Source organism: Micropterus salmoides, unplaced genomic scaffold (genome assembly GCF_014851395.1).
Source record: "Micropterus salmoides isolate LMB-PRFRI ecotype aquatic unplaced genomic scaffold, ASM1485139v1 Ms_hic_scaffold_2, whole genome shotgun sequence".
In the NCBI taxonomy this organism is placed as follows: domain Eukaryota; kingdom Metazoa; phylum Chordata; class Actinopteri; order Centrarchiformes; family Centrarchidae; genus Micropterus; species Micropterus salmoides.
In genome coordinates, this window is record NW_024041150.1 from 12741571 (window position 1) to 12769530 (window position 27960).

General features: G+C 41.2%; 1 protein-coding gene across 11 annotated transcripts in view; it reads right to left on the bottom strand.

Annotated features, from left to right (window-relative positions):
* Nucleotides 1-27960, bottom strand: part of camk2d1 (calcium/calmodulin-dependent protein kinase (CaM kinase) II delta 1) — a 101432-nt gene that overhangs the window by 12073 nt on the left and 61399 nt on the right. The window contains exons 5-16 of one of the 11 annotated variants that reach the window (XM_038731155.1): nt 27531-27596; nt 25520-25592; nt 18124-18226; nt 16202-16285; nt 14753-14847; nt 14066-14188; nt 13864-13947; nt 13584-13626; nt 11909-11946; nt 4425-4484; nt 2336-2380; nt 1142-1190 (exon numbers count right to left, since the gene is read on the bottom strand). In XM_038731155.1, coding sequence (XP_038587083.1) covers nt 1142-1190; nt 2336-2380; nt 4425-4484; nt 11909-11946; nt 13584-13626; nt 13864-13947; nt 14066-14188; nt 14753-14847; nt 16202-16285; nt 18124-18226; nt 25520-25592; nt 27531-27596 — 863 coding nt within the window. Of the gene's footprint in view, nt 1-1141; nt 1191-2335; nt 2381-4424; nt 4485-11908; nt 11950-13583; nt 13627-13863; nt 13948-14065; nt 14189-14752; nt 14848-16201; nt 16286-18123; nt 18227-24200; nt 24274-25519; nt 25593-27530; nt 27597-27960 lie in introns of all 11 variants that reach the window. The other 10 variants (XM_038731153.1, XM_038731154.1, XM_038731152.1 and 7 more) reach the window with 10 other exon arrangements.

Below are 27960 nucleotides of genomic sequence, written 5' to 3' on the forward strand. Positions count from 1 at the left end.
TGTGACACATGCAAGACAGATGAACAACTGTATTATAGTATGATACAAAAGGATTATAGCAGAAAGAAATGATGAGGGGAAAATCTCTTCTTTGGAAAAAAAAATCTCATAAGTAGAGCAGTGTGGAGCAATTTCAAAGCTTCGCTGAATAAGATTACTGGAGCATTGAGGAATGCCGACCCTATCAGCCATGAATAACAATGGAAGCCATTATAAGCGTCAGTTCCATGTCTCTTAATGGGCCTGTGTATGTACTGTAAGTATGGGAACACATACGCACGCACGCACGCACGCACGCACGCACAGCAAGGAAAGATGAATGTGAGAGGCCTCAAGAAATCAGAAAATGCTTATTTTTACAAAATGTTAAAAATGTGGAAAGATTCTAATCTCATAGTCTGACAGATTCTCTATACTATCAAAAGGTTACTACTGCAGTGAACAACAAAAAAACACAGACAGAATGACACATTCACAAATCAATTCCACTTTTGAAATGGCTCCATATTGAATATGTGGTAATTTGAACAGATTTTCAAGTAGCATTTCAAAAGCCCCACCTCCACCTCTTCTATGACCCCTCCCTACTCTGCTCAGTTTGGTGTTTCTTTGAGGGGAGAGATTAGGTCAGAGCCTAGACACCAAATATTAACATTTTCTGTCCCCTCCAAGCTCTGAGACAGTGTGTGTGTGTGTGTGTGTGTGTGTGTGTGTGTGTGTGTGTGTGTGTGTGTGTGTGTGTGTGTGTGTGTTTTATCATCATCATCACTACCCATCAGCTGCACTGATCCGTGGTTTGAGTTCATGGTACTGGGACAGCCATGACATGCAAAATTAAGCAATTCGCACCATGAGAAATGAAACATATTCAAACTGGAAGACAGTAAGTAATACAACATGCAACACATTCATGCAATATTACACAACCAGTAACAGGGTGCTGTCAAAAATGCCCCTGTGAAGAACATGGTTAGCCCAAAGCTAATAATAATGTGAGCGAGGGCACTCAAAGCAGAAAAAGAGAGGGGACTTCATACACACCACTTGTTTGAGAGTTTAGAGGAAAGTTTTAATGCAGGTGCTTTGAAGTTGTCCTGCTAACAGAAGAGTAGTCTGTATTCATTAGTCTGAACCTCCCTACCTCTCACGTCCTCGTCCTCGATGGTAGTGTTGGCACTCTCACTGGACTCCTGTGAAAGGACAAATGAGAGACATGAGTATACCCAGCCTGACAGAAAAGCCCAAACAAGCTGAGGACAGACATCTGTGCTCAGCGGAGATCAGTGTTCGATCTCAACAGATCATTTTATCATCAGCTATTAGCATCCCTTACATCCTAATTTGGGATTAGACTATTGATTGGTATGTTGGTTTTCCTTTCTTTCGCAGATCTCAGCATTTAACATAGAGTACCCTCTTATTATTACCAATGGGAATGATGGCCAAAACTAAACAGAATTATATTTCATATGGAAACTGCACTTTACCCATAAATCATCCTTTACACATTCTTCCTTTTCACCCCTTTAAATAAGAGATTTCATGTTGCATGACTCATTACTTGTACAATGATTCTATCTTTGCTTGTGACAAACAAATATCTGATTCAGCAAACACAAAAAAGCAGAGTTGCATTGGTAAAAGTGATAAGCTGCGAACTCTCTTCGACACTCTACTATGCACGAGTACACAAACTCTATGCTACACTATGTGCTACAGCACCATCATGTCACTGCACAAAGCAAAAGACAGAGGCATGCACGTGTTCCCACACTGTCATCTGATTATTATACATGATAATGTAGATCCACACATCTGCACAGGCAAATCACCAAGACACTGTAGACAGACTCCAGGCTATTCTGTTAAGGATTTGGCTTGGAACAGCTTTGGTATGCATGGCACTGCGTGGTCTTTATTTCTGTTCCAACAGCATGCATAATCCCTTTGTCACACAACTGTAAAACTGACTGATGTTACAGAGACAATGGTAGCACATGCTTTTCATCGGCTTAAACACCGGCATGACAACAAACTCATTTTTATGTTCAGATCTTACATAACAACTGCTTCAATATCCAGAATAGAAAGTAATAAACAAAATTGGACACATAGATAACCAGCATCAAGTCAAATAATTCCATGCAACAGTTTACAACAGCATGCAATATTTTACAGAATCCACAATCTCTTGTTTTATCACATGGCATGTTCTGTCTCAATAACAATAGCACACAAACATCATCATCAGAAGCAACATTTAGGCTCTACTCTAAATGGCGCACACGTCAGCAGCAAATTACAGCTTCAGACTAGCATCTGATCAGCTGTATACCTTGTTTCCATCAGCAGGGTTGTGGATAACAGTGGTTTGAGGCTCCTGATTTGAGAGGACAGTAGGAAGAGAGGGTGGTGCAAAACCAAAGTGAGTTAGGAAAAACGATTGACAGAAAAGTATTTTGCAAGAAAGGAAAAAAGTAAATATTCAAGTGGTAAAGGAAGCGGGGGAAACTGACATTATTGCTGATTGGGCTAAACAGAAATATTACAAAACAGAATAACTGCAGCATCTTATTCAAGACAGATGGGATGGGATTACAATGGAAGTTGAGACAATTCCCTGAACATCAAGTATAACAAGTTTTACCCAACACCGATGGCAAGATGACAACTTACATTCAACACAGAACTTACACTCAACACAGACACCATGGGAAATGACCTGACGTCTATCTGCCTTTCCTAGCCAACAGCCGTAGGATACCAATGTGTTTTTTCTACAGCTAAAACATCCAGGAAAGGTTCACCCGAGTATGTAAAAGGCAGGCGTTTGACCAATCACACGTAACTTTACACACACAAACATACAGCTGTACTACTAAAAATAGATTAAAGAAATCATCTAAAACCAGATTTGACAGAGAGGTAACAGATGTAAATAACAGGATGGATTTCCAACTTACATGTACAGTTAATGCTATTGCAAAACTGTTTGCTGTACACTGGCGCTGCATCACTGTGTCCCAGCTGACAAGTTGTTACATTATTTAACTTTGACTGAGGCTGGGCTATCTGCAGGTGAACACTCTGTGATGATGCTCATGTTTTCTGACAGTACATGGTCCCTAGTCCACCTCAGGATAATATTACTGTTGCAATTGCTGCATTTGTGCTGTAGGTGTGCAGACAATTTTCTGGCCTTCGAACTTTCTGGAAGTAAAAACTTTCTGGAAGCAAAATTTCTTGCCTAGACAATGTTGGCACTTCCAATGTTTGGAAGGCCGTGACTTTTTATCAAAAGGAATAGTTCAACATTTTGGGAAATAACGCTGATTTGCTTTTGTTACCAGAGTGAGGTGAAAAGATTCATATTAATCTCCTGTCTGTGTATTTACAGAGCTTCAGTCTGGGCATGGTTAGCCTAGCTTAACAAGTGGAAGCAGGGGGAAACTGCTGGCCTAGCTCTGTCCAAAGTTATAAATATATACCAATACCTCTAAAGTTGACTAATGAACATGTATCCTGTTTGCCTAATCTGTAAACAAGCTGAAATGTAAATGTTTTTATTGGGAGAAAGAAATAGTTCCCTCATACAACTCCCCCTAAAATCACAACTTGGTGTTTTTGCATTTCAGTTTGGGTATAGATTAAACAAAACAAGGTACATAGTGTTACTTAGTCAGCTTCGGACCTGCTGGTGCCCTAACCTGCTAAGTATATTAAAGCTATGTACCTTGTTTCTGAGATCCAGGCACGTTTCCCACCGCGCCATGTCTTATGCGTCTTATGCTAGCTGGGCTAACCACTTCCTGACTCCAGCTCAATATTTCACACACAGTAACTCTCACAATAATTAACTGTCATGAGAGAAGTCAACCACCAACAATTCTCTGATTCAAATCTCTGCCTGGCTGATGGTCATGGGTACTGTAGTTGTCAGAGCTATTTGGGATACCAAATGGGCAGAAATAAACCTGAAATTAAGCATAACATAAACCTGTAACGACTTAATGATGATTTATCTAGGAGACTCAGTGTTGCCACTTCAAAGAATATTGAGGTTATCATTAAAATGTAAATGGTTATTTGCAATGATTTGCAATTACAACTCTAAAACCCAACAGCAAACCGGTGTTGTCTCCAGTTTGGTTTAGGTGACATGCAATGGCCCCAGTGTTGCCATTACAGTCATCATCAACAACAAAGGAAATGTAGCCCATGTACAGCAATGTGGCAATGCAATCAAGCAACCCAGAAGTGCATTTGGATGGCTCATGTTACACAACCATTAAACCATCTACACTAAAGTGAGAGAGTGGAGTTCAACAGAGCTGCAGAATCAGACAGATGCTACTGAAAGTATGGACAGATAGAGACAGACAGTCGTGCAAACATGCATGCAGCAAGGCAAGCAGACAGTGTACCAGAGAAGGAGTGGGGACAGGCTCTTTGGGGCTGGTGACCACATTGGCCTTGTTGTTGATCTGGAGGGACAGACAGGTAGACAGACGGGACAGGGCAGAAGTGAAAGGCTTAGTGTTCAAATAATTGCTCTTCGAGCAGCCGCTGTGGAGGGAAAAGTGGAACATTGTGCTCAGGAGTCGCTGTCAAGAATAGCGAGTGTCAGTGAGTCAGACATCAAATGAGTGTGGCCCATCCAGCGCACAACAGCTTCAGTTTGAACAGGGTAAGCAAATCAGCATCCTTTATTTAAAACAGTATACCATAAAAGAAACCAATTCCATAAAGAGTAAATAAACCAAGTTAGAGAATTATTTTAAGCTTACAGAGCTAGATGAAGAGAAACACCCTGGGGTGAAACAAATCACCCAATTACTCTGTAGAAGAATGATAAATTAGACTAAACTCTGAATTGACATTTCGACTTGTTGCACAAGTGCTGCCTTCTGCATGTCCCACAGTAAAACCAGATTATGGTGTTTTCTGGTAGCTATAACCATAACTCTGATAAGTTGTTCTCATGTCTATAAGACACCTGAGTATGTACTTTTATTCCTGCTAAAAACAATCTTAAAAAATGAACAACAAAGTTGTTCACTCATGTGATTGGATGGGTTTACAGTATTACAGTAAAAAGAAAGTTCCGGGAACAATAATATTACAATGTTAATATGCTGATGTTTAGCAGTTCAGGCGGTTTCAGACAGTGAGCAGCTGCCAACGTGGCTGCCTCCAATCCTACCAGCCTGTACACCATAGCCTAATACTATCCACCTAGTACTGAATCATCGCATAGTTTAATAGAGCGGGTTGCAGACTAAGATGGATGAAATGATCAGAATCTGACACGATTACAAGCTGATGTTACTCCAGTACCGTTTATCTTCTTTGATCTGCCTTCCTGGATCTGTGGTTGCAAGACACCTATTATAGTGTTGATGCTGGCCAGTATTTACCATGAGGTTTTCATAATCTGGTAATCACAGTTTTAATGATATCTATAATAAAATCTAAAATGGTTATACTAGCAGTGGGAAATCTGACTGTGGTTTGTCATTAAACCGCTAACCGGTTCATCCCTAACCGGGTCTTCCATCTGCAACAGGCTGCAATGGAACCACAATTCTTCCCGAACCGGCTAAATCCACATGGGAATCCATCCAATAGTTAGAGATATTTCAGTCTAGACCATAGACTGTATAAAAAAAGTGGACGTAGCCACCGTGACGTTACCCGTTGGTTTGTGGTAGTTTTGAAGCCTTGAGTTTGGCATATTGGCTGTCGCAATCTTGAGACCATAACCTCATTAGGAAAGTGTTTACTGAGGTAATAAATCAGCTGAGAAGTAGGGTCATATTCTTATAGACTTCTATACAATCTAACTTCTTTTTGCAACCAGTGGAGTCTTCTCTTCTTGGTGTTGACCAAAGTGGTGGACTGACTGCCATCCCTAAAGCCATGCAGCTAGCACAGCTAAAACGTGGGTTTGTCACATTCATGGACTAGACCCTCTGTCATTAGGCAGTCAACAGTCTTTCTCGTTTCTTTGATGCATCACCATCAGTGTCACTTAACATTCCAATTCACTGGTTATTATAATTATAAACACCAGTACGCTAAAGGTCATCATACTTTACAGTATTTACATTACATTTATTCATTCAGCTGACGCTTTCATCCAAAGCGACTTACAATTGCCATATATGTCAGAGGTCGCACGCCTCTGGAGCAACTAGGGGTTGCTCAGAGTGGGGAACTGAACCCGGGGTCTCTCACACCAAAGGCATATGTTGTATCCACTGCCCCATCACCATGGGTGGTGCCAAATAACTTCCATTTACTCATTTGGCAGACGCTTTTATCCAAAGCGACTTACATTTGAGGAACAACATACAATCATTAACAGTATCAAATACAGATCTACAACTGACAATACATACTAGTAAGAGCAGCAATAAATACTAGTAAGAGCTCATAGTTCATATCACATCAATGGGGTAAATACCTAGGGAAGGAAGTAAGAGTTAACAAAAAAAGTGCAATCAATACAAGATAATTGTAAGGAGATCGAAGAAGAAGAGCACAGGAAGTGCATGTTAGAGGTTAGGAGTTAGAGGTGTTATAAGAGGAAGTGTTCTTGGAAGAGATGAGTTTTCAAGAGCTTCTTGAAGTTAGAGAGGGACGCCCCTGCTCTGATGGCGTGTGGTAGCTCGTTCCACCATGAGAACAGCCGGGACTGGGATTGCTTTGAGTGAAGGGATGGCAGAGCCAGGTGGAGTTCGTTGGAGGAGCGTAGCGGCCGAGAAGGAAAGTAAGTTTGTATTGTGGAGTTTAGGTAGATGGGTGCAGACCCATTAGTCACTCTGTATGCAAGCATTAGTGACTATCGGGGAGCCAGTGGAGGTCACTGAGTAATGGAGTGACATGAGTCCTTTTGGGCTGATCAAAAACCAGACGCACTGCTGCGTTCTGAACCATTTGTCAGGGTTTCACCGCACAAGCTGGAAGACCTGCTAGGAGGGCATTGCAATAGTCGAGGCGAGAGATAACCATTTCCTGTACCAGAAGCTGGGTGGCATACTGAGTGAGGTAGGGCCTGATTTTCCTTATGTTGTATAGAGCAATGCGGCATGACCGAGAGACAGCAGCAACATGGTCTGAAAAGGATAGCTGGTCATCAATCATGACACCCAAGTTTCTCACCAGCCTGGTTGGAGTGATAGTAGAGGAGTCAATTTGTAGTTTGATGTTATGGTGAACAGATTGCTTGGCTGGAATGACCAAGAGTTCAGTCTTAGAGAGGTTTCGTTGAAGGTGGCAAGCCTTCATCCATGCAGATATGTCCGTGATCCGCGTCGAGACGGTTGGGTCATCTGGCGGGAAGGATAGGTAGAGTTGCGTATCGTCTGCGTAGCAGTAGTAAGAGAAGCCGTGAGAGCAAATGATCGGCCCCAGTGAGGTGGTGTAAATTGAGAAGAGAAGGGGCCCTAGCACTGAGCCTTGGGGCACCCCTGTGGAGAGGATGATAATTGTCCTTGCCACACAACATTGTAGGAACACCCCGAGAGGTAGGATTCAAACCACAGGAGTGCTTTACCCAAGATGCCCGTTGCTGAGAGTGTGGATAACAGGATCCTGTGGTTGAATGTGTCAAGGCAGCTGAAAGCAGGATAAGAACTGAAGATTGGGCTGCAGCTTTAGCTGACCTTAGGGCTTCTGTTACAGACAAAAGAACCGTTTCAGTAGAGTGGGCACTCTTAAAACCAGACTGATATGGATCTAGGAGGTCATTCCGTGAAAGGAATTCTGAGACCTGTTTGAATACTGCCCGTTTGATAGTTTTGGATAAAAATGGTAGAAGAGACACTGGCCGATAGTTCTCAACTTGAGTTGGGTCAAGTGAGGGCTTTTTGAGCAAGGGTGTGACCAGTGCCCTTTTGAAAGTGGTCGGGAAGGTTCCTGAAACCAGAGAAGTATTTATCACATGAGTGATTGCGGGGAGGTAGGAGATATGGCTTGGAGGAGATTCGTAGGAATTGGGTCCAGCGGGCATGTAGTGGGACGGCTATGGGTCAGGAGTTCTGATACTTCGCTCTCTGTGAGAGGAGTAAACAAGGAGAGCGAAGAACCATTGACCTGGGAGGGCAGAGGAAAAGATGTAGTAGGACTGCTACAATGGTTGAGTTTGAGTGTTTTAGAGAATTGGCTGGTTATAGCCGCCACTGAGCAGCAAAGGTATCAGCAGACAAGTTTGTGGGTGGAGGAGGATTTAGTAGTGTTTTAAAAGTGGAAAATAATTTCCTTGAGTCAGTGGCACTGCTAGTTCTGTTATTATAGAACGCCGTTTTGGCAGCACTTACTTAAATGTGTTTAATCATTATTCGTATGTGATAATTAATTTAAAAATGCCAAATATGGTAAATCTGCCTACATTTGTAAAGAGTGTTTGTCAACTCCAAAAACAGGTGTTACAAAGGGGTGTCTTGTAAAGTAAAAGTGTTAATAATAAGAACACATTGGCAATGACAGACTCATGTGCATCTGGGTCTGAATCTGAATAATCAGGTTACCCTTTGTGTCATGATGAAAACCAGTCAGGATAGACTCTACTAAATATAGGAGCAATTAACATAATCACTGACAAAGACATGCCCAGTAACAGACTCAAAGCAGAACAAAGGAAATAAGACATGATAAGAATGTGCGCCGGGTCTGTTTCTACAGCTATTGTACTATTTACCTGTATTACTATAATGACGCCAGCTACTTTACCTCCAAATCTACAGCACAAGGTACAAGGTCAGATTCTGATATTATCCAGTTGATACTACACTATATGGAAAAAAAAGTATTGGGACATACCTCCACATTTCAGCTACAGAAGCTTTAATGACATCCCATTCTAAACCCATAGGCATTAATATGGAGTTGGCAACTTCCACTCTTCTGGGAAGGCCTGGCTAGCAATCTCTGTTGTAGTTCATCCCAAAGGTGTTGAGGTGAGGTGAGGGTTGAGGTTAGGGCTCTGTGCAGGCCAGTCATGTTCTTCCACACCAAACTCATCCAACCATGCAGTTATGGACCTTGTTTTGTGCACTGGGGCACAGTCATGCTGGAACAGAAAGGGCCTTCCTCAAACTGTTCCCACAAAGTCTGATGCATATGAAAGAATTTTCTAAAATGTCTTGGTCAGCTGAGGCATTAACATTTCCCTTCAGTGGAACTAAGGGGCCCTGGCCAACCCCAAAAAAACAACCCCTAGCAATATCCTCCACCAAACTTTATAGTCGTCTACAGTTGTTTACAATGTAGTCAGGTAGGCAACGTTCTGACATTCGCCAAATCTAAGACGTTTCCACTGCTCCAGTCCAATGCTGGCGTGCTTTACAAGATTCAAATCCAACACTTGTGGAATATCAAGGAGGGAATACATTTCACGAACTGACTTGTTGCCATGGCAGCATCCTATTACAGTACCAAGCTCAAATTCAGTGAGCTCTTTGGAACGACCCATTCTTTCGCAAATATTTGTAAAGGCAGACTGCATGGCTGGGTGCTTGATTTTATACACCTGTGGAAATGGGATTGAACGAAACACCTGAATTCAATTAAGAGGTGTGTCCCAATACTTTAGTCAATATAGTGTGTGGAAAGCGTCGTGGAAAAAAAACAACCTACAGACTGCATTTTTCTAAGATTTATAATAATACTGGGGAAGCACAACATGACTCTTAACCTGAACCACTACTTACTTACCACACTACTTATTGACAATTGATTTTTTTAAAGGGTTGGTGTTTTTTTTTTTTTTTTACAAAGATGCTCTTGCAAAGTCTAACTTTGATTCAATCAAGAACAGGATTGGTTTTTGTGGCATGGTATAAACTGGCCAGCACTAGTTATTTCTAATAATATGGTCTATTCAGGCACGCAGTCTACACTTGTATGTCTTGTATATACACTGGTATGTCTCAGGCAGAGACAAATATCTCCATGGCAAAACCATTAAGGGGCTGTGAGAATGATGAAGATGATAGAACGTAAACTCCCCCCAGCTTGCAAAACCCCCACAATAAATTTTCTTAGAGGTAACCTTAGTGTTCTCTAAAGCTGTTAGCTACAGCCCTGAACATGAGAACAGAAGACAGATGTTTGTATAAAGTACTTTCCCTAATTACTGTGTTCTGTCTATGTTATAATCGTATTGCCTCTTTGTTGATAAACTGATTGGCTATTCAACAGTGTGTGATGTGTTCACTGTCTGTTCAGTCATGCTGTGCCTCCCCAACCTTAAACAGCACTTTGGTGGAATTTAAATACAAGGGGTTTTCTACTGCTAACTAACCACTGCAGGTGTCAGTAAGCACAGGCCTACCCTCAAATGTTCTGTACCGTCCGTCCTCCTTTTCTGCATTGAGCACCAGAACAGAACCAAACAAGAGAGAAAATTTACCAATGCCTTACTGTGGAACCCTCTCTCTCTCTCTCTCTCATAATGTGCACAGAGCAGTGGAGGGTCATTTTCCATAAACTCATGAACAAAATGTCAGTACATATTCGGACCAGCCTTTCCTAATGCCATTAAATAGATGATCAGTATCAACCCACAACAGTATTTAAAGGAGTGTAAGTGATTCTGAAGGACTGTTGATATTTGAACTTATCTGCCAAACAAATACACCCCCTCCTTTCAGTGTTCCCTCAGACGCTCCGCCCCCCTAATTTCAACTCTGAGGTTTCTCCAGCATTGAAATTCCTTCACCCTCGCCTGTCAACTTTCTTCTCCGTTTATACTCTTAAGACCTTTGGCTGTTTCTTGGCCATCTGTCCTCCTTCAGTGCCTAGAGTCTAGCAAAATGCCCCTTCCAGCTCAACCTTCCAGCTCTCCTTGATCCTAGCAGCAGCAGGCAGCTCTGATAAACTAACAGTAACCTGCTCAGCAGCAGAGCACATTTAGCAGCTAAAAAGCCAGATATTTCACTCAGGAACTGGTGGAGACCAAAAAAAGAGCAAAAAGACAGAATATTGGACATCAGGTGGAAAGAAATAATACTGATGTTGCTTCATGAGTGTTGTATTTGTAAGTAGGCCGTTTGTCAACATACTAAACGAAGCATATATAAGTCACATTAAATAAAAATCTACTCTGATTGGATTTTCCTGGAATGATTTTCTACAGCACAAATAGTCCCAATGAAAATCCATCCACATTTAGGACTGTGGATTGTCTAGAACTTTAACCACCGTTTTTGATTTTTAGAGCTTTAGGCAGCAAAAACAAAATCTTATTCACCTTCATTATATTGGGGTGGTGACATGAGTATGAGGCAGATATTCCAAACCTTTGCCATACTAGAAACCACTAGGGTTAAGTGGGGGGGAAAAAAAAAACCTTTAAGGAACACCCTCCCCTCTCCCAAAAGGGGAACGGTAACAACCTTAAACAATGGCCAAATTGAATGAGAGATTTAGAGGCGCAAAGTTGAATTAGGAGAAACACACACACACACACACACCCTTGGTTGTGTCAGTGGAGGATTTTCATCATATGACAGCTGAGTGGAGAATAGCGGGGAGATGAAGCCTTTCTCCCACCCTGGAATCATTATTTAATCATCAGTTATTAGTTTCCAACAGAGTCCTCGGCTCAGATGTTCGTCCTTCTCTCACACAGATTGACAATGCAGAAGGGGATCATTATTGGGAAATATCTGTCACACCCACTTGGGAAAGATTAGTTTCACTGAGCTTCTATTTTTACCAAAGCAGTAGCGCTGCTTGAGTTCATGGGCCTACAGTATTCAAAGAACAGCACTTTAAACATGAGCTGAAACCTGCGGAGGTACAGTGTGATATGTGGTCCCGTAGTACGGAAAACAATAGTCAAGGACATGTAAGCTTTCTGTACAAGAAAAAAAAAAAAAAGTGTGAGGGAAGCTGAACTTACTTTGACACCATCTGGTTTCTTGTTCAGCAGGCTCTTGGCTGCTGTTGAGAAAAAAAACCAACAATGCAAGGAAATGAGTGGACAGCTGGAATTACCACGTGTACACACACACACACACACACACTATGTCTATTCAAGGCTGGCCAATTACTAGCAACCTCAAAGTGGACCCTGCTAGAAGTGGAAGCAGAAGAACAAAATGCAAATTAAGTCAGGAGATGAAATAAAACTTTGTGAATCATTAGTCTCGAACATGCAATTAGATCCATCTGACAAGACCATAGGAGACACTGTCAGCAGCAGTCCAGGGAACTGAGCTCTTTAGCTTCTCTTCCCCTTTCTCTACCCACTTTCACTCAACACGCGACAGAAACACCTTTGATTTTTAAGGAGTGAGCTGAAATCATGTAAGTGGGGACTGTGTCTTCAGGTTTTGGTGGCCAATGAAGACCACCTGTATTTTCAGTTAACATGCAAGGACAGGTCTGAGACACAAACAGATGATTGGTAGTGGCAGGGAGAGCATGTGGCTTTCGGGGTTTTGTGCATCCTCTATGACAATGAGGGTTGATTGGCAGGAAGGGGTTTGTCAAACTATAGACATGTGCATGTTTAGTAACTGATAGAGGCTTTGCAGTGACATCAAATATCTTTTAGCAGCCATATTGGAGGAACGCTTAAAAAAAATAAACTGTAATATCCAGTCAGTACAGCTCAAATTAAATGATCTCATCGGGTGGAGTTGGGTTTAGCCACATCCATGACAAGCCTAAAGCCCCCTATGTGTAGATTTTTTAAAAATGATTCATGATTCATCATTGAAATAACTCAAATGATATCAGGTTTTGTTTGTGTCTTTTTGGATTATACCACTTTGAAGCTGATGACACACAGAACAACTTTTAGAGCAATGGTGCTGGGCAATGTTGCCGTCAATGGTATTACTACCGTAATAACCTCCTCTGATCTTTTGCATGTCCCGTAAGTAGTTTAGACATTTTTCAATCTTTCCTTTTCTCCAACATGGCCACCGATGAATACACTCTGTCAGCTGAAAGCCCTATACGGGAGCTTTAGTAGACATGACATGCCTCAGTACCAAACCTGACAGCGTACTTTGACACTGAGGAAGTGCCAACTATGCCGAGAGCTCTTACCTTACACATGAGTTACCACACAAGAGGGGGAAGGAAGAAAAACAGAAGTAAACACTAAGGGCATGATTACACTATGACTGAACACTGCCAATGTGAATAAAACTAATGTAAGCTTGGCTGTCATTTGTCATAAAGAGACAATCAATGATGTTAGACTCAGTTTGAGTGCTTTGCCCTTTAAAAGGAATCTGAAGATGGGACTGCATCGATCTGTATAGTCATTCAATCTCTGTTGATAGCAATTGAAAAGGGAGGACAAATGGAGTTTTTTGGCCCCCAAAGGCCAGCAGATGTGAGAAACAGCTGCACTCAAAACAGGAACATCTTAAACACTATCTGAATGTGTAATAAAGACAGAGTTAAGGAGGCATTGAAGACAAAACTGTTATCAGTACTGGCGTTTATGCCTAGCAGAACAACATGTAGCGCTATCTCTTAAGACAGAAATATTTCAGCCAGGACTAGAAGGAAATGTGAGCATTCACCGCCAGTCTTCATTATAACTGGTTCAGTCCTACCTGAGAAGTTGCGAGTGGCGAGCATAGTGGTCAGGATTGCGCCCTAGGGAGAGAGAAAAAAAAACACTGAGAGGAACAAACTCCCATGTTGACACAGGCTGAAAGGTTAATGATTAGATATTCTGGCGCCTATGACTGGATCTGGCTAATTTTTGTTGTAAAGTAGACCAGTGTTTTAACAAATAAGACCAACTGTATTAACTTTCTTGTCAAAGCTGAATGCAGCAACTGAACAGCAGGTAGTCGCCCATCTTGTATAGTAACTCCAGCTGACGCTCACCTTGAGTTTCCTTCTAGCGTTGAATTTCTTCAGGCACTCCACAGTCTCCTGCCTGTGCATCATGGACGCCACAGTGGAGCGTTGCTGTAAACACAGACAGTGTGGCGTGTGTTAGAAGAATACCTGCCTTGATTGCATTGAGCGATACGTTTGGGACTGAAAAGGGCGGATGTGACGGTGTTTGTGAGAGTGTGACACGTACGCAGATCCAGGGGTGTTTGAGTGCATCTGTGGCGGTCACTCTCTTGCCTGGATTAATGGTCAGCATCTTGTTGATCAGGTCTTTGGCCTCTGGAGTCACTGTGTCCCACTCAGGAGAAGGGAACTGTGGAGGAAGAGGAATGACCGAAACCATTTAAAGTCCTACCATCTGCAATGCCAACATGCGTCTAATACCTGGATTCCACATACAACTGAGCAATATTAAGTTTTAAAATTGTTTTTATTGACTAAACTGCCATACACACATATTAAGTGGCCGAATATGACATTTCAGAACATTAAACAGCAAACTTAAATTACTCAGTCCAGCACAAGGCAGGGCATGCTGGGAAATGTGGGCAGTACAGCAGACGGTGGTGGAGTGTTCGCGGTAAGTTGCAAACTTGTTTGTGAAATACATTGCCAGAAGGTTCATTTTCAAAATAACTCCAATATAGCCATGCATATATACCTAACACTTCTGCTGACTATTTAGCTACATTTTAATTTTGCGTTGGGCCAAACAACGCCCCTTAATTGTGATATCATGAGATACATGGCCTGTTGTGAGCTGTTGCTTAGTTATCAATTATCAGCTGTTTGTCCCTGTTATCTTATTTTTCATTCCCTTTATTCCCGTGTAGCCCCCGTGTGTGTGTGTGTGTGTGTGTGTCAGCATAAAACTCACATCATAAGCACCAGCTTTAATCTGCTGGTAGAGTCTGTGCTGGTCCTCGTCCCAGAATGGAGGATATCCCACCAAGAGGATGTAGAGGATCACACCTACACACACAGAGTTAATCATGAAAGACCTCTCATTCCGTGATCCATAAATCAATTTCAAAGCTGACACTTATTATTATTATTATTAAGGCTCAAAGATGAAATCCATAACTTTGCACCAACAATCTATCTAATCTAAATACACACATATTTAAATAAAGAACAGTGTAGTAACTGACGTGCTTGGCCGGTTGCCAGTAGATGATGAAAGGCCTTCTATCTGACATTGAGACAGACTGACCACAAACACAACACGACTACTGTTTCTGTGGACTCAGAGGTGTGGAAAGCAGCAGGTGTGTGAGTGTGTGTGTGTGCTTTGGACAGTTTGTGTGTTTGACGTGTCAGGCTGCTGAGGTAAGGCTGCTTCAGGCTGATCAGTTAGCTCATCAGTCAAATTGGGCCAGAGCCTAGAATGTTTAAACTATTGAGGCCACGAGACCAAGTCCTCCCAACCCTCCAACACCACCAAAACCAAATTCAGTCCAATTTTTGTAATTGTTTCGATTTCTCAATAGTCTATTTATGTTATTTACTTCCTGTAAATCTTATTTCTACAGGTTATATGCAGGAATCTTAAGGTTAAATGTTTTACATTTTAAGACCTTTTTTGAGACCCTTTTCATACATTTTTGCCACAAACTGGAGTGGAATGAATTCAATAATAACCCAATTCAAGGTTTATTAGGCTGTATCTTTTCCACAGGCAGCCGCTTTGTCTAATGGTTATCATTCTTTGATGGTGTCAAATCTAGCGGGATTCATACATGAACTACAATCCAACTATGTGCCTAGGTTAGCATTAAGATCCTGCATACACCCTGTTCTAAATAAAGTTTTAAATATTGAGTCAAAGCTATTTAGTGTTTACTTCAGTCAAAGTGCACTCTGACCCTTCCTCGCTACCAGAGGACCCTGTTTACTGTAAACTGTGCTCAGCAGTGTCCTGTAGGAGCAAAACACACTACAGCACTTTCAAGGAGTACTTTAACATTCCCCTTTCTTTCCTAGAGTGAGACGAGCAGACGCTTCTCAATCTAATGTCTATTAAGTACAGACCTGATGGCAGAAGGTCATTAGCTTATCATTACTCATTTGATGAATCTGAATTTAAACAGTGATTTAAAAAAGTTCAATTTGTGTTTTTAGACTATTTCTTCTATTTAAGGTTTTTATTTTAAATAAAATTTGCCTCAGTATCAGCAGGTTTTCAGGATCAGGGGCAAACAAAAGGAGTACCAGTGCCTCTGCCCTTGTTGTGGGGTGTTCTTCTGGAGCAGTGGCAGTACCTTCGACAGCTGCTCTACGAGGCTTCCTCAAATTAAACAAATCAACAGTTAGTCGGGAATCTTACCACAGGCCCACATGTCCACCGGCTTGCCGTAGGGATCTTTCCTTAGCACCTCTGGGGACAGGTACCCTGGTGTCCCGGCAAAACCTGGAACATGTGCACATATGAACACCCCATACAGAACAACCCCTCTATCTTAATATAATAGGTATAGTATAATATAATACTAATTGGTTTAGCCCGACACCGAAAACACCACCTTCAATATGTGGAAGTCTATAAAAAGCTTGTTAGGACCTTCTCCTGAAAGCAAAACATTTCACAGTAGCTAAGGATCAGCGGTCCCATAAAGTTACGTTTAATAGTTTAACAGGCTCCAAGGAAAACATGGTATGTGGTTTGGCTCGTGACCAGCAACATGTAGCCTACTTTTAAAAAAATTAAATAAAAAGGCCCCTAAGTACCAGCAGACCCTTGGGCAATGAGACGTAGTAGTAGTATGAGTAGTAGTAAAGCCAGAACACCAAGTGAACTGGTTCCAGATGGAGATTGGAGCTGGGGAATAGACCAATTATATCTGGTTTCTACAGGGAACAGGGAGAAGAAATAGACATTCAGTCCAAACTTGATGTAAGAGCCGAGAGCAGTGGCACACCTAGTCCCTTTAGATTGATAGATAGGGCTTTGATGATAAAAGTTGTTCATTTGATTGTGCCGTTTGAAGAAATACAAAACTAGGACAAAAAAAAAATATCTGTTCTACTTTCTTCAATCAGCTCAGTAAGACCTGTCCTTGAGAAAATAAGTGCACAAATGTTGTTCTCAGAGAGATAATTAGACATTTAGAGATCTGAAATTGGATTTGTGCATCAGCAAAGGACAGGATACAGGGAAAAACGTACATGCAGTTCAGGTGTTCAGTATCTACATAGATACTATTCATGAACAAACACTGTCATTGTTCCCTAGAACACTGACACTTTTACAGGAGCCCTGAGAGGCAAACGAAAAAACATTCTGGTGATCCACTTTCCAAGTCTGGTCTAAATTGTTTTCTCTCTTGTGTTTATGACTTAAAAAACATGTGGAATAAAACGTTTTTCCTGGATACTCTACGTTCCTTAAAACATTTTTCATCAGTGAAACAGGTGGGAAGAAAGATTAGCCAGGTGAAAGGTTATTTTGTCAGGAGTGTTTGTTATAATGCTCATTTCGGGCCACAAGAGGCTGACGTGCACCACTACCCCACCTTCTAAATACAACTAAAATCATTCAAATGTTTTCTTGAAGCATAGATTAAAAGGCATTAGTAGTCAAAATACATGATAGTAATATTACATAACTTGCTAACACACAATATAGTGTACATGTACCTTGTTTTTAAAGCTCAAGGGGAAATTAAAACTCACCTGGAAGAAGATGGAATGGCACAGTGGATAAACACATGCCTCTGACATATATTGCAACTGTAAGTCACTTTGGATAAAAGCTAAATGAATAAAATGTAATGTAAATGGAAGAAAAAAATTAATGCTTTGGTCCTATTTAGAACATGGGGTAGTGGTGGTGCCTTTTGATGATCCTGAAACTTTTTTTATTTTTTTTATTTTAAACAGGTAGGTTTTTACAGATATTTGTGATCTGTTGAAAACCTTTGGACATACAGGAAAAACATCAATAAACTTTTTCTTTTTATAAAAACTGTACTGGAGCATGTACAGTATCACCAACATGCCAATCAAAGACACTTGTAAGTAGCCCAGCTAAGACATGTGATGATTATTCCATGTGTCTGTAAAAAAAAAAAACGCAGGTCAAAAGCAAGTGAAAATGAAAGAGTTGAATAAAAATGAAAATTAATAAGATTCACGAGAGAGATACTGAATAATGATATTTTTTTTCACACAAACTCCAAAAATCCAGCCTAAGTGTAAAGTCAATTAGAGCTGTTAAACACAACAAGCCAATAATTAAAGTGTACTCACCGAACCATGCCTGCTGGTCTCCCTGCACTTCAATGGCCAGGCCAAAATCTGCCAGTTTAACCGCTGCCCCTTTCAGTTTGCTGGCTAGGAGCAAATTCTCCGGCTTGGAGTGAAAAGAGACAGATAAAAACCTTCAGTAACTACCACTAATATAGTGGCATCATTTTAAAATGAAAATAAATAGGACTGAGGGAAAGCCTTTATCGGGAAAGGTTATTATAGTTCACAGAGTAATATCATTAAGGACTGATGTCATACAGTGAGTTTGAGCGTTCAGCAGCAGGACTAATAGCTGAGCTACAGGCCAAATGTAGCAGCTGCCCAGTCTAACAGATAAATGTCTAGTGGAGGAAGCCATGTCAGAGTCAAGTGACTCAACACACAGAGGCACGACTGACTCATGTTGAGCCTGATTACATTCAGGTTCAGTCAGGGGCCACGGCTGACCTCAGCCCAGCGGCACGGGGTGGATTTCATTCAACGAGAGGCTGGCGGCTTGCGGTCAAATTGGGCGGAAGAGCCTGACTGGTTAATTTGCTGACATTTTCAAAGCAGTTTCCTTGATAGTGCCAAATAGGGAATTGTTCATAATGACTAAGTTGTCATATAACAACGAAAAAGGGGAGCATGCTGTTGATCAAGAGACTTTTATTTTGCAATAATTATACCCAGTTACCCCGGCTATATCTTAGCAGTGGCCACACAAGCCATTATTCATTCTGAGCCTACATACAACCTACTACAATTTCAATCTCACATATATACACACTACAAGTTGGCTGAATCTTTGTCAATTATCAATCAATCAATTATCAATTATCCAGTGAGAACTAGACACCAAGATGGCCAGCCTATACAGGCATCTAGGGGTGTCTATTCAGACCAGGTAAACAGGATGCTTTAGGTGTGTGATTGTAAAATAAAAACTCACCAATACTAATACTAACTGTTCTGAGAAGCACCTGATTCAGCTGTGAAGTGCAGGGAGATGTGCGGAGAACCCCTTTTATCCCAATAGGTGTGGATATGGTGATATGATGGTAAGCCATGCATCATTTTGGCTCAACGAATAAGTAGCACTTAAATGTAATTTATCGGCTTTGACATTGCCGTCTTTAAAATTCCACCCTCCTAAAAGGAACCATATGTTCGGTAATAAAAAAAAAAAAATTCTAGTTTTGGATCTTTTCCTAAAATGACATGGCAGCCTGGACCTTTATTCTCGGGAGCTTACAGCTGAGACGCAAAGCACTAATAAAAAGGAAAAGAGAAGCTACAATAGTCTGTAGGGAGAACTTGGTGGTCACATTAAAATTGTACAAAAATGTAAAATACATTGGAGGCCTTGTATGAATGTTGTTAGTTTCTTCTGACCAGACAAAGAACCAGAGCTGGACACCTGTAGTCATCAGGGCAAAACCCCATACTGTTTTTAAGAATCCTTCCTAACACTGCTGCTGCTGCTTGCTGTAGAACTTGTGTTTCTAGTCATCCTTCATGCAAACATGATGGGCTTTCTCATCTAGTGAAAATAAATATATGTGAGAGGCACAGAATCAATTACGGTTTATATGGCTCTTCATTCACTCAAATCATTTGAAATCCATTACCGTCAGTCAATGTTCATATCTCAAAGCTGTTTGAGCGGTTAGTGGAGCATGTGTGAATTTCTGAGACGTGCAGCTCCTCAAACCTTTGCGCACAGCATAGGTTTGAGGAGGGGGAGGGAAGGAATGAAGGCAAAAAGGAAAAGAAGAGAGCGGGAGGAGTGGGGATAAATGCATCATGCAGTCATTGCAAACGCCCCCCCGACATCTGTTTACCCCATCCCACAAAATCCCCTTCTCACCCGTGGGAGAAAATCATGCAACCTTGAGGGTAGGAAAGTGTTGAATCAAGGAAAGGAAAATATGCTTTGAGTTTGATCATGTCATGTACTGTTAGGGCTGGGCAATAAAATAATAATGATAATTATTGTGATATCACTTTCCTCAATAAGAAATGTTCAATAAAAGTTTGATTTCATTCATTTGAATCACAAACGAGTTAGTACTTATTTTCTTCTATTAAGATACTTATTTTGTTGAGGAAAAGGGACTGAAAAAATTTGACCTAATTGGTTTGAATGCTCTGCCTCAGATTTGTGAAGTGATTCACGGTTTGTTCTGACCATAAAGAAAAGCTTAAAACCACAATGAACCATCGGGTTTCTTCAACTTTCCCTCAGGAGCAAAAATCACCCTTTAAACGTATGATATAAAGAAATAATGATTTGATATTTATCCTGATAATTATCAATATGGAATGATGTGGAATTTTTTATTGTGATACCATTTTTGGCCATATCACTCAGCCCTATGTACTGTATATGATAACCCTAATCTTGACCACAACCACTCAAAACCTAATAATATCCTCCCCACCCCAAACTAAGAGTATAACTACTGGTACTAGAGTTGTCCCTTAAAGTATTAAGAGCAAAAGACTACTCCCCATAAGCTGCATTTCTAGAAGACTTAATAAGTGCTTTATAATCTGCTTTATGATCACACAGATGGTACCATATGGATGAAGGGTGCTCAGCGTGCTTCAGCGCCTGGTGATAAGTCACATTCTGACATCCTTTATTTACTACCTAGTGTCGCGCTCAGGTCTGTAGATAGGGTTACAACAGCCCCACACATGCAAACACAGTCAAACGTACAGTGCGATGACTGCAAATAAATACCCGGAAAGTGTTTCACTGATGCAATGTGCAGGATGTGGCTAAGCTCGCTCGCAAGCCACGCTACTGAGGCATCATATCAGCATACTGCACTGTATATTCACCTCGAAAATGTTTGTTGGGCGCACACACACACACACACACACAGATACCTGACTGGGTTTCTACGTGTGTGTACAATGTACAGTTCATATCAGACTGATCAGGATTCATATCCCCTCCTTGCTACTGGTGTGTAATTGCTGTAATTGGATTCTGTCCAATACAGCGAGCCATAAATTAGATAGAATGAGTGGCCTGCTAAGCCAGGCTCGGGGTTCTGCTTCAGTCTGGAGGACCGCTACTGTAACTGACAAATACACACACTGCAATTGCTGCCAAAATGTTGCACATAAACAACTTTCCCTCAGGTTTTAAATTCTTTATCTCAAAGGGGACATTATCTGACAAGTTAATCAGCACTACTGCTGTACTGGGATTTTCTTTCAGACAGAATTGGAGAGAAAAGGGCAGTAAGAAAAGTACAATATGAATAAAAAGAAATGTCTCACAGTAAGGGGTTGGCCCGCCATGAGCCTCCAGAACAGTTTAAGAGCTCTTTGTAATAGTTTCTGAAGTCTCTACACTCTACTGGGGGGGATGAAACTTTCACTTGTTTGTGTCTCGCAGCTTCTTCATCAATAATGCATTACATATATTAATTTGGCAGGTGCTTTTTTCCCCCCAAAAAGGGACACACACAAGGTACAAACCTAGCCAAAGTGGATCAAGAAGAAGCCTTTGAGAGTGCTGCGATACTTTGGCTCCATGTTTCACCTGACTCCAGTTCCACGAGGCTACTGGTGCATTAGGCAACATATAAGTGCATAGCAAATGCAATTTCTTCTCTCTTTTCTGAGTGATGGAGACAGAAGGGTCGACAGAGAGAAAGAGCCTAGTGCTCTCTAAATGTCTGAAGACTGAGGAATCCTGCGGACCGGAACAGCGAGTACATGAAAAGTGGAGTGAATTGAGAGTTTTTTGGCTGGTTGAAGACCAGAAATGCTGCTGCATTTTTGACCATTCGAAGACGTTTTACTGTGCATGCCCTGCTACAAGGACATTTCAGTCGTCAAGGCGAGAGATGATCAGTGCCTGTGCAAGGAGGTGAATGGCATATTCTTTATGTTGTTATGTTATATAGTGCGATGCAACATGACAGATGCAACATGCTCACACATACTGATCACAAGGCGTTTAACTGGAAGTGTTACAGGGGTAGTTGGTAGGTATGTGGTTCTTTATGAAAAGCAGATATCGTAGCAGGAGGCCTGTGTGCAGCATTACTCTTGACGACAGCAAGCAATAAATCCATGTATCTAGAGACTTTAGTATAAAGCTCTACAAGAACTTTAAAATGACAGCTATGTATTGCTATTGTGTGTGTGTGTGTGTGTGTGTGTGTGTGTGTGTGTGTGTGTGTGTGTGTGTGTGTGTGTTTTATATTCCCTGCAATACCTAAAATCATTATTTAGAGAAATGAAACCACATGAATAACCACACAGTGTGGCAAACAGTGCTTTCCATAGTGCCTCAGCTCTGCAGCCTGCTTATTTGTTTTGGTCGCATTTGTTTTTGTCTTTGTGTTTCTGCAGTGAGCTGTGGCAGCTGCCTGGCAACAGCCAATCAGAGCTCGGAGAGAGGGTAGTCGGCGAATGCAAAATCCAAGCATATTATTGCTGAGTATAAACCAAACCTCAAACACACCTGCCTCATTTGATTGGCAAATCAGAGCTTTGGGAGCAAACCACAGAGATGGAAACAAGACTACTGTGGGCATAATGTTTACTGATGTCCAAACTCTAATAACATTTCACCATGATGACACATTTGACCTCACTTCAGTGCACTCAAATAGTCTACCTATGACCCTTGTATGTAGTTATATGACCCAGTTACAAGATGGTGTTTCAGTACATCTCTATCAAAACATACTCTAATACTCCAAAAGCACCCCAATACTGCTATAGGAAAGGACAATTAATATATTATTTACTGCAGAAAGAAATCCCAAGCCAATGGGTTCCCAGATTGGCTCTTGCTTAAGGAGTAGATTTTGCACTACCATCATGGATTTTCATTTTTATTTTGATGCCACCACTTGTGCTACTGATAAGCTGGGGTCTTCCATCAGTCCAGCACAGCCGCCTAGGCCTGCAGCTTCTGGTCCCTGTGAACAGGACCGGTACTCTACCTCCAGGGTAACCATCCTGAGGACCACTAGTCCGTTTTTAAAAGATCTTTGTTTTTATTTATTTATTTTTATCTGATGTTGTTTTCAGCAAAGCAATTTGTAACCTTATGAAGGAAATAAGTCAATAAATAAATAAAGTTTATTATAATTATATGTAGGTCAAAGACAGCAACATCATTCCTTTTGCTTTTCTGTGTTCACAGTTTCACATGAACGAGCACTCTGTGCTCCTATAGGTCAGCATCACAGAACACGTCGCAGAAGTTGGCAAAGTAAGCAAGCGAAGGCAGGAAAACATTCTGACATGCTAGTCTTGTCCCGGACTCTGCATTGGTTGTCTTCTACTATAATCCACTACACAGGATACACGAGCAACCCGGAGATTATTTTCGTTTGCGATGCCCCACATCTGTTGTGTTTGGACCGTCACTGAACTGACGATGTGCTGCACAGTGATCCGCACACTATTATTTGCTGCGCTTTGTGTTCCATCTAATATGAAATGGTTAACAATTTTAGTCAAATTTGTTTGCTGAATATTTTGTATTTGTGGAGATTCCCTAAAAAATATAACATGTTATAAACCTTATAACAATCTGTAAAATGTATGTGTCATAATTATAATTAACTTTTGCAGGATCAACGTTTTTGAGCATTTATGTATTTAACAGATTTCTTTTTTTATTTAGATAAATAGCAAATATCATTTACAGAAACTGAATGTAAATATTTTTCCTTTTCCATACAATTTTAAAACCCATTAATTTATTTATAAGTGACCTAACCGCTCTCCAGACTCCTGTGCCTGTACAATGCGCTGCGTTTATAGCTGCAGAGTAACTGGAGAACTGCCAGTCTTATTTTCAGGCCCATTAACACTTTTCTATGGTGGGGACAAGTAGAGTGCCTGCTCAGTGGAAGTGTGAAGTTCATATTTTCTCACAACATGACCCTAGAAGATGTAAACGTCTTCATGTGAAATGGGAAAGAAAGGTTGGAATATGACATTTAAACAAGAAGTGAGTTAAATCAGCATAGATGTGGAAAAGAAGAATCAAACGGGGGGGGGTGAAAAAATGGAGAAACAAATACTGAGGTCTTTGTGGTGAGTCTACTTACCTTGAGGTCGCGGTGGACCACACCCATCTGGTGGCAGTGGAGCACAGCTTCTAGGATCTGCTGAATGCAATGACTGCATGCAAACACCAGGGGGCCATGGGTTAGTGACAAGCTACCACTCACTGTCTGTGGCTGTGAGCTCGCTTTGACACTCGGGGAGCCGCTGGCCGTGTTACAGACTAGGCTGTCCAGCAATGTGGCAACTGACCCACCCAGCAGCCATAATGAGGGGTACTTTGGCAAAATGCACCATTTACTCAATGTTGAAAAGTTCATTTGTGTTGCCACGGTCACCAATTGATGTTTGCTTAGACAGACCCAGGAAAGACAAACATAGCTGTGATTTTGTCATCGTCCACCACTCACACAACACGGCCAATTCTCTGCCCGAGTCTCAAAACAGAAGTGGTGTTAGCTGCTGGCCAACTGGAGGCTAGACCCTAAGAGACTGAGGAGGAAGACGTAGGCGCTGATGGTTTGAATCGGTTACTGGTTCTCAGTGTTAAGCCAACAGTGTTGGAGAGTTTGCAGATTTTGTTCCTCCTCTCTTCTGTCAAATTAACATACTGGAAATTACGGAAGCTGAAGTTATTTTGATGCTAGTCAAGTCGTTAGTTTTGTGACTGGACTGAACAGTAAAACAAGAAGACAGTTGGAAGTTTCCCTCCAGAGCAGACAGAGCAACATCCTCTTCACAGTGGACTGCAGCTGTGATTTGATGAGTGAAAAACATGGAGGATCCCAATTTATTTTAAATGTTAGATAAAAAAGGTGGCAAGACCAGGTATTTTTTTTTATCCTGGTGATTGATTATGTTTACGAAATGAAGTTCACTGACGGGAGAGGTGCTTGAAGTTTTAACTACTTTCTACATTCTGATTTGAAATAAATCAGTGTTTTTATAATAACCTTTGTGCTGGTCTCAAACCCAAAACTGTGGCACGTGGACAACTTTAGTGTCATACATTTTTACAGATGGTATCTAAAGCCACAAAACATTCTTCCTCCTCTTTCTCTCTCAGGTGTCAGCCTTTCAGCGGCTATGCCCCCCCCCCCCAGCCTGCCCCCAGTACTACATGACCTACCTCCTCCTCTTCAGCCAACCTGCCCACAATGCCCTGCTACAAGTGGATTTTAAAATACTCCTGTCAGGTGGCGGTGTGTGAGGGTGACTGGTGGAGGAGGGGGTGTGGCTGTGGAGGAGGCGGCACTCTGTAGAAGGTTAATTGGTTGATTGATCAGGCAGTGGAGGAGCGAGGCAAGGTGCCGCAGGTGGGCGGGCCTGTATCTTTTTGCTGTTACTGTCGTCACTTACTAACCTTTAGGTCCCTGTGCACTATGCCATTTATGTGGCAGTGATTTACACTTTCTAGAATCTGCTGTATGCAGTGACTGTGGAGGAGAGAGAGACCGGGCCAGAAGCAAAAAGGAGAGGAAGAGGGAGAACAGGTAAATGTCAGGAAACACAGGAACAAGAACAGGCAGACAGAACACACCAAACACATTAATACTTGACAAAAGGAAAGTTTTAAAGGAATACGTCAACATACTGGGAAATACAATAATTTGCTTTGTTTTCAAGAGTGTATGGAAGCCCAGAGAGGCAAGAAAATGTTTCTGTGTGATCCAAGTCTGATCTAAATCGGTTTATCACCTGTGTTTTAGAAAGTATGAAAAAAATGTTTTGCCAGGATAATCTTTCTAAGTCCCTTAAATATTGGGGTGGAAAATAAAGGTTCTGGCACGAAATCATTTTCTTATTTGTTCAGAATGCTATTTTGCTATTTTAGTTTTGTCCACAAGAGGCTGAAGTCCACCACTACCTCATGTAACCCAACAGAACTAAAAGCACTAATGTTTTCTTCCAGGTGCGTTTTAATTTCTCAATGCGCTCAGTGAATCGAACTCTAATGGCGTTTAAACAAAACAAAAAATCCAGGAATTTAGAAAGACTATCCTGGCAAAAACTTTTTTTCACCTGTTCTGAAGTCATAAACACAGGATAGAAAGCGATTAGAAAATAGATCACCAGAATATTTTTCCCCCTCACTTGCCTCTCAGGGCTTCCATAAGAATGAGATGAGAAGATTGATCATCAATCTCATGTCTGTGCTTTAAGAACAGAGCTGTCCAAAGTTCCTAAATACACCTACCAACACCTCTAAAGCTGCATTATTAACACTATGTATCAAGTTTGTTTAATCTGAACACAAACAAAGTTAAAAATTATTAAAAAATAAATTATAAATTATCCATCTGTCCAGTATGGTGAAAACTGTACGTTTCCATGTGAAGAAATTAATAAATAAACTAATTATTTTGCTCTTACACCCAGCACCTCTGTGCTGCATCTCTGGCTACAATACAGGTTGCCAGATAATTGGTGAACAAGGTCTGGTCTCTGCGCAGGCAAGATCGTTATCATACCACACCTGACAACCTCACAGCGAGAAGACTCTCACTACACCCAGCTGCTGTTCGCCAAGAAAACTAAAAGTTCCAACACTCAGCGCTCCCTAGACATCATACATTTCTGTTTGTTCATTGGTTAAACAAACGCGAGAGCTTTAATGGGGTGGGTAAGTGTTTTTTCCTTAAGACTGTTTCCTCCTGCTCTCAGTCTTTATGCTACGCTAACCATGTCAGTACATGACATCAATCTTCACATCACTCTTAAAAAGAAAGCACATTGTTGAACTGTTCCTTTAGGTAATTTCACAAAGAGAGAAAAATACAAAGCACACATGCACGTTCTTTATATAGCTTTGTCGATGTCACCTTCAAAAAATATTTAAAAATCAATAAAATCCACCACAAGAAAACTGGAGTCAAATGAATGTCAAACTCGGAAACGTTGAAAATCTTCAAAATGATTAAAAACTAAATCCTAAGTGAACATTTAATGGACATGCTCTGGGATGAAGCCGCTTGTCTTTACAAACGCTGAGACAGGCTTCTTTTAGAGTGGATTTTTAACAGACAGGGCAGAAGGCAACATTGGGAAAAGTAGATCCAGAATCGTAGGACAGAGGTGGAACAAGAAATGTAGAAAGAGAGGCATAAAAGGCATATCAAAGGCAGCTCACCATGAAACACAGCTGCATTGCTGTATCCACGGCATAATGACCAGGGGTTGTATATTTGTGCGTGTATGTTGCGTACAATAAAATTGACGTACACAGTGATATATCGGTAGTATGCAATTTCATGATTTGCATGGAATCATTTTGATCACCGTTCTATCATGTGTATCTGCTTAAATATGCCTTTTCTGCATCACATTTATTCAACAAATTCAGAAATATCAATACAACCATGTGTTACACTGACCTGGCATCGGCTTCGCTGTAGTACTCCCTGGCAACAATGTCCTCAAACAGCTCACCACCGGTAACTCTGGGAGAGAAAGAAATGAAGGGACAAAAACTGAATGAGAAAAAAAAGCTGGAAAGAAAACATGTCTGGAAAAGAAGTGAATTGCAAAATCACAGATATTTATTACTGTGTCTCGAAGAAAAAAGGCTTGATCATGCTGCACAGTAAAAAATCCATCCAGAAGAGATTATCTTAAGACCAACTGGGTCAGAAGAATGGTATCCCCACAATATTAAACACTGCTCAAAAAAATAAAGGGAGCACTTAAACAACACAATGTAACTCCACTCCTGTGAAATCAAACTGTCCACTTACGAAGCAACACTGATTGAGAATAAATTTCACATGCTGTTGTGCAAATGGAAAAGACAACAGGTGGAAATTA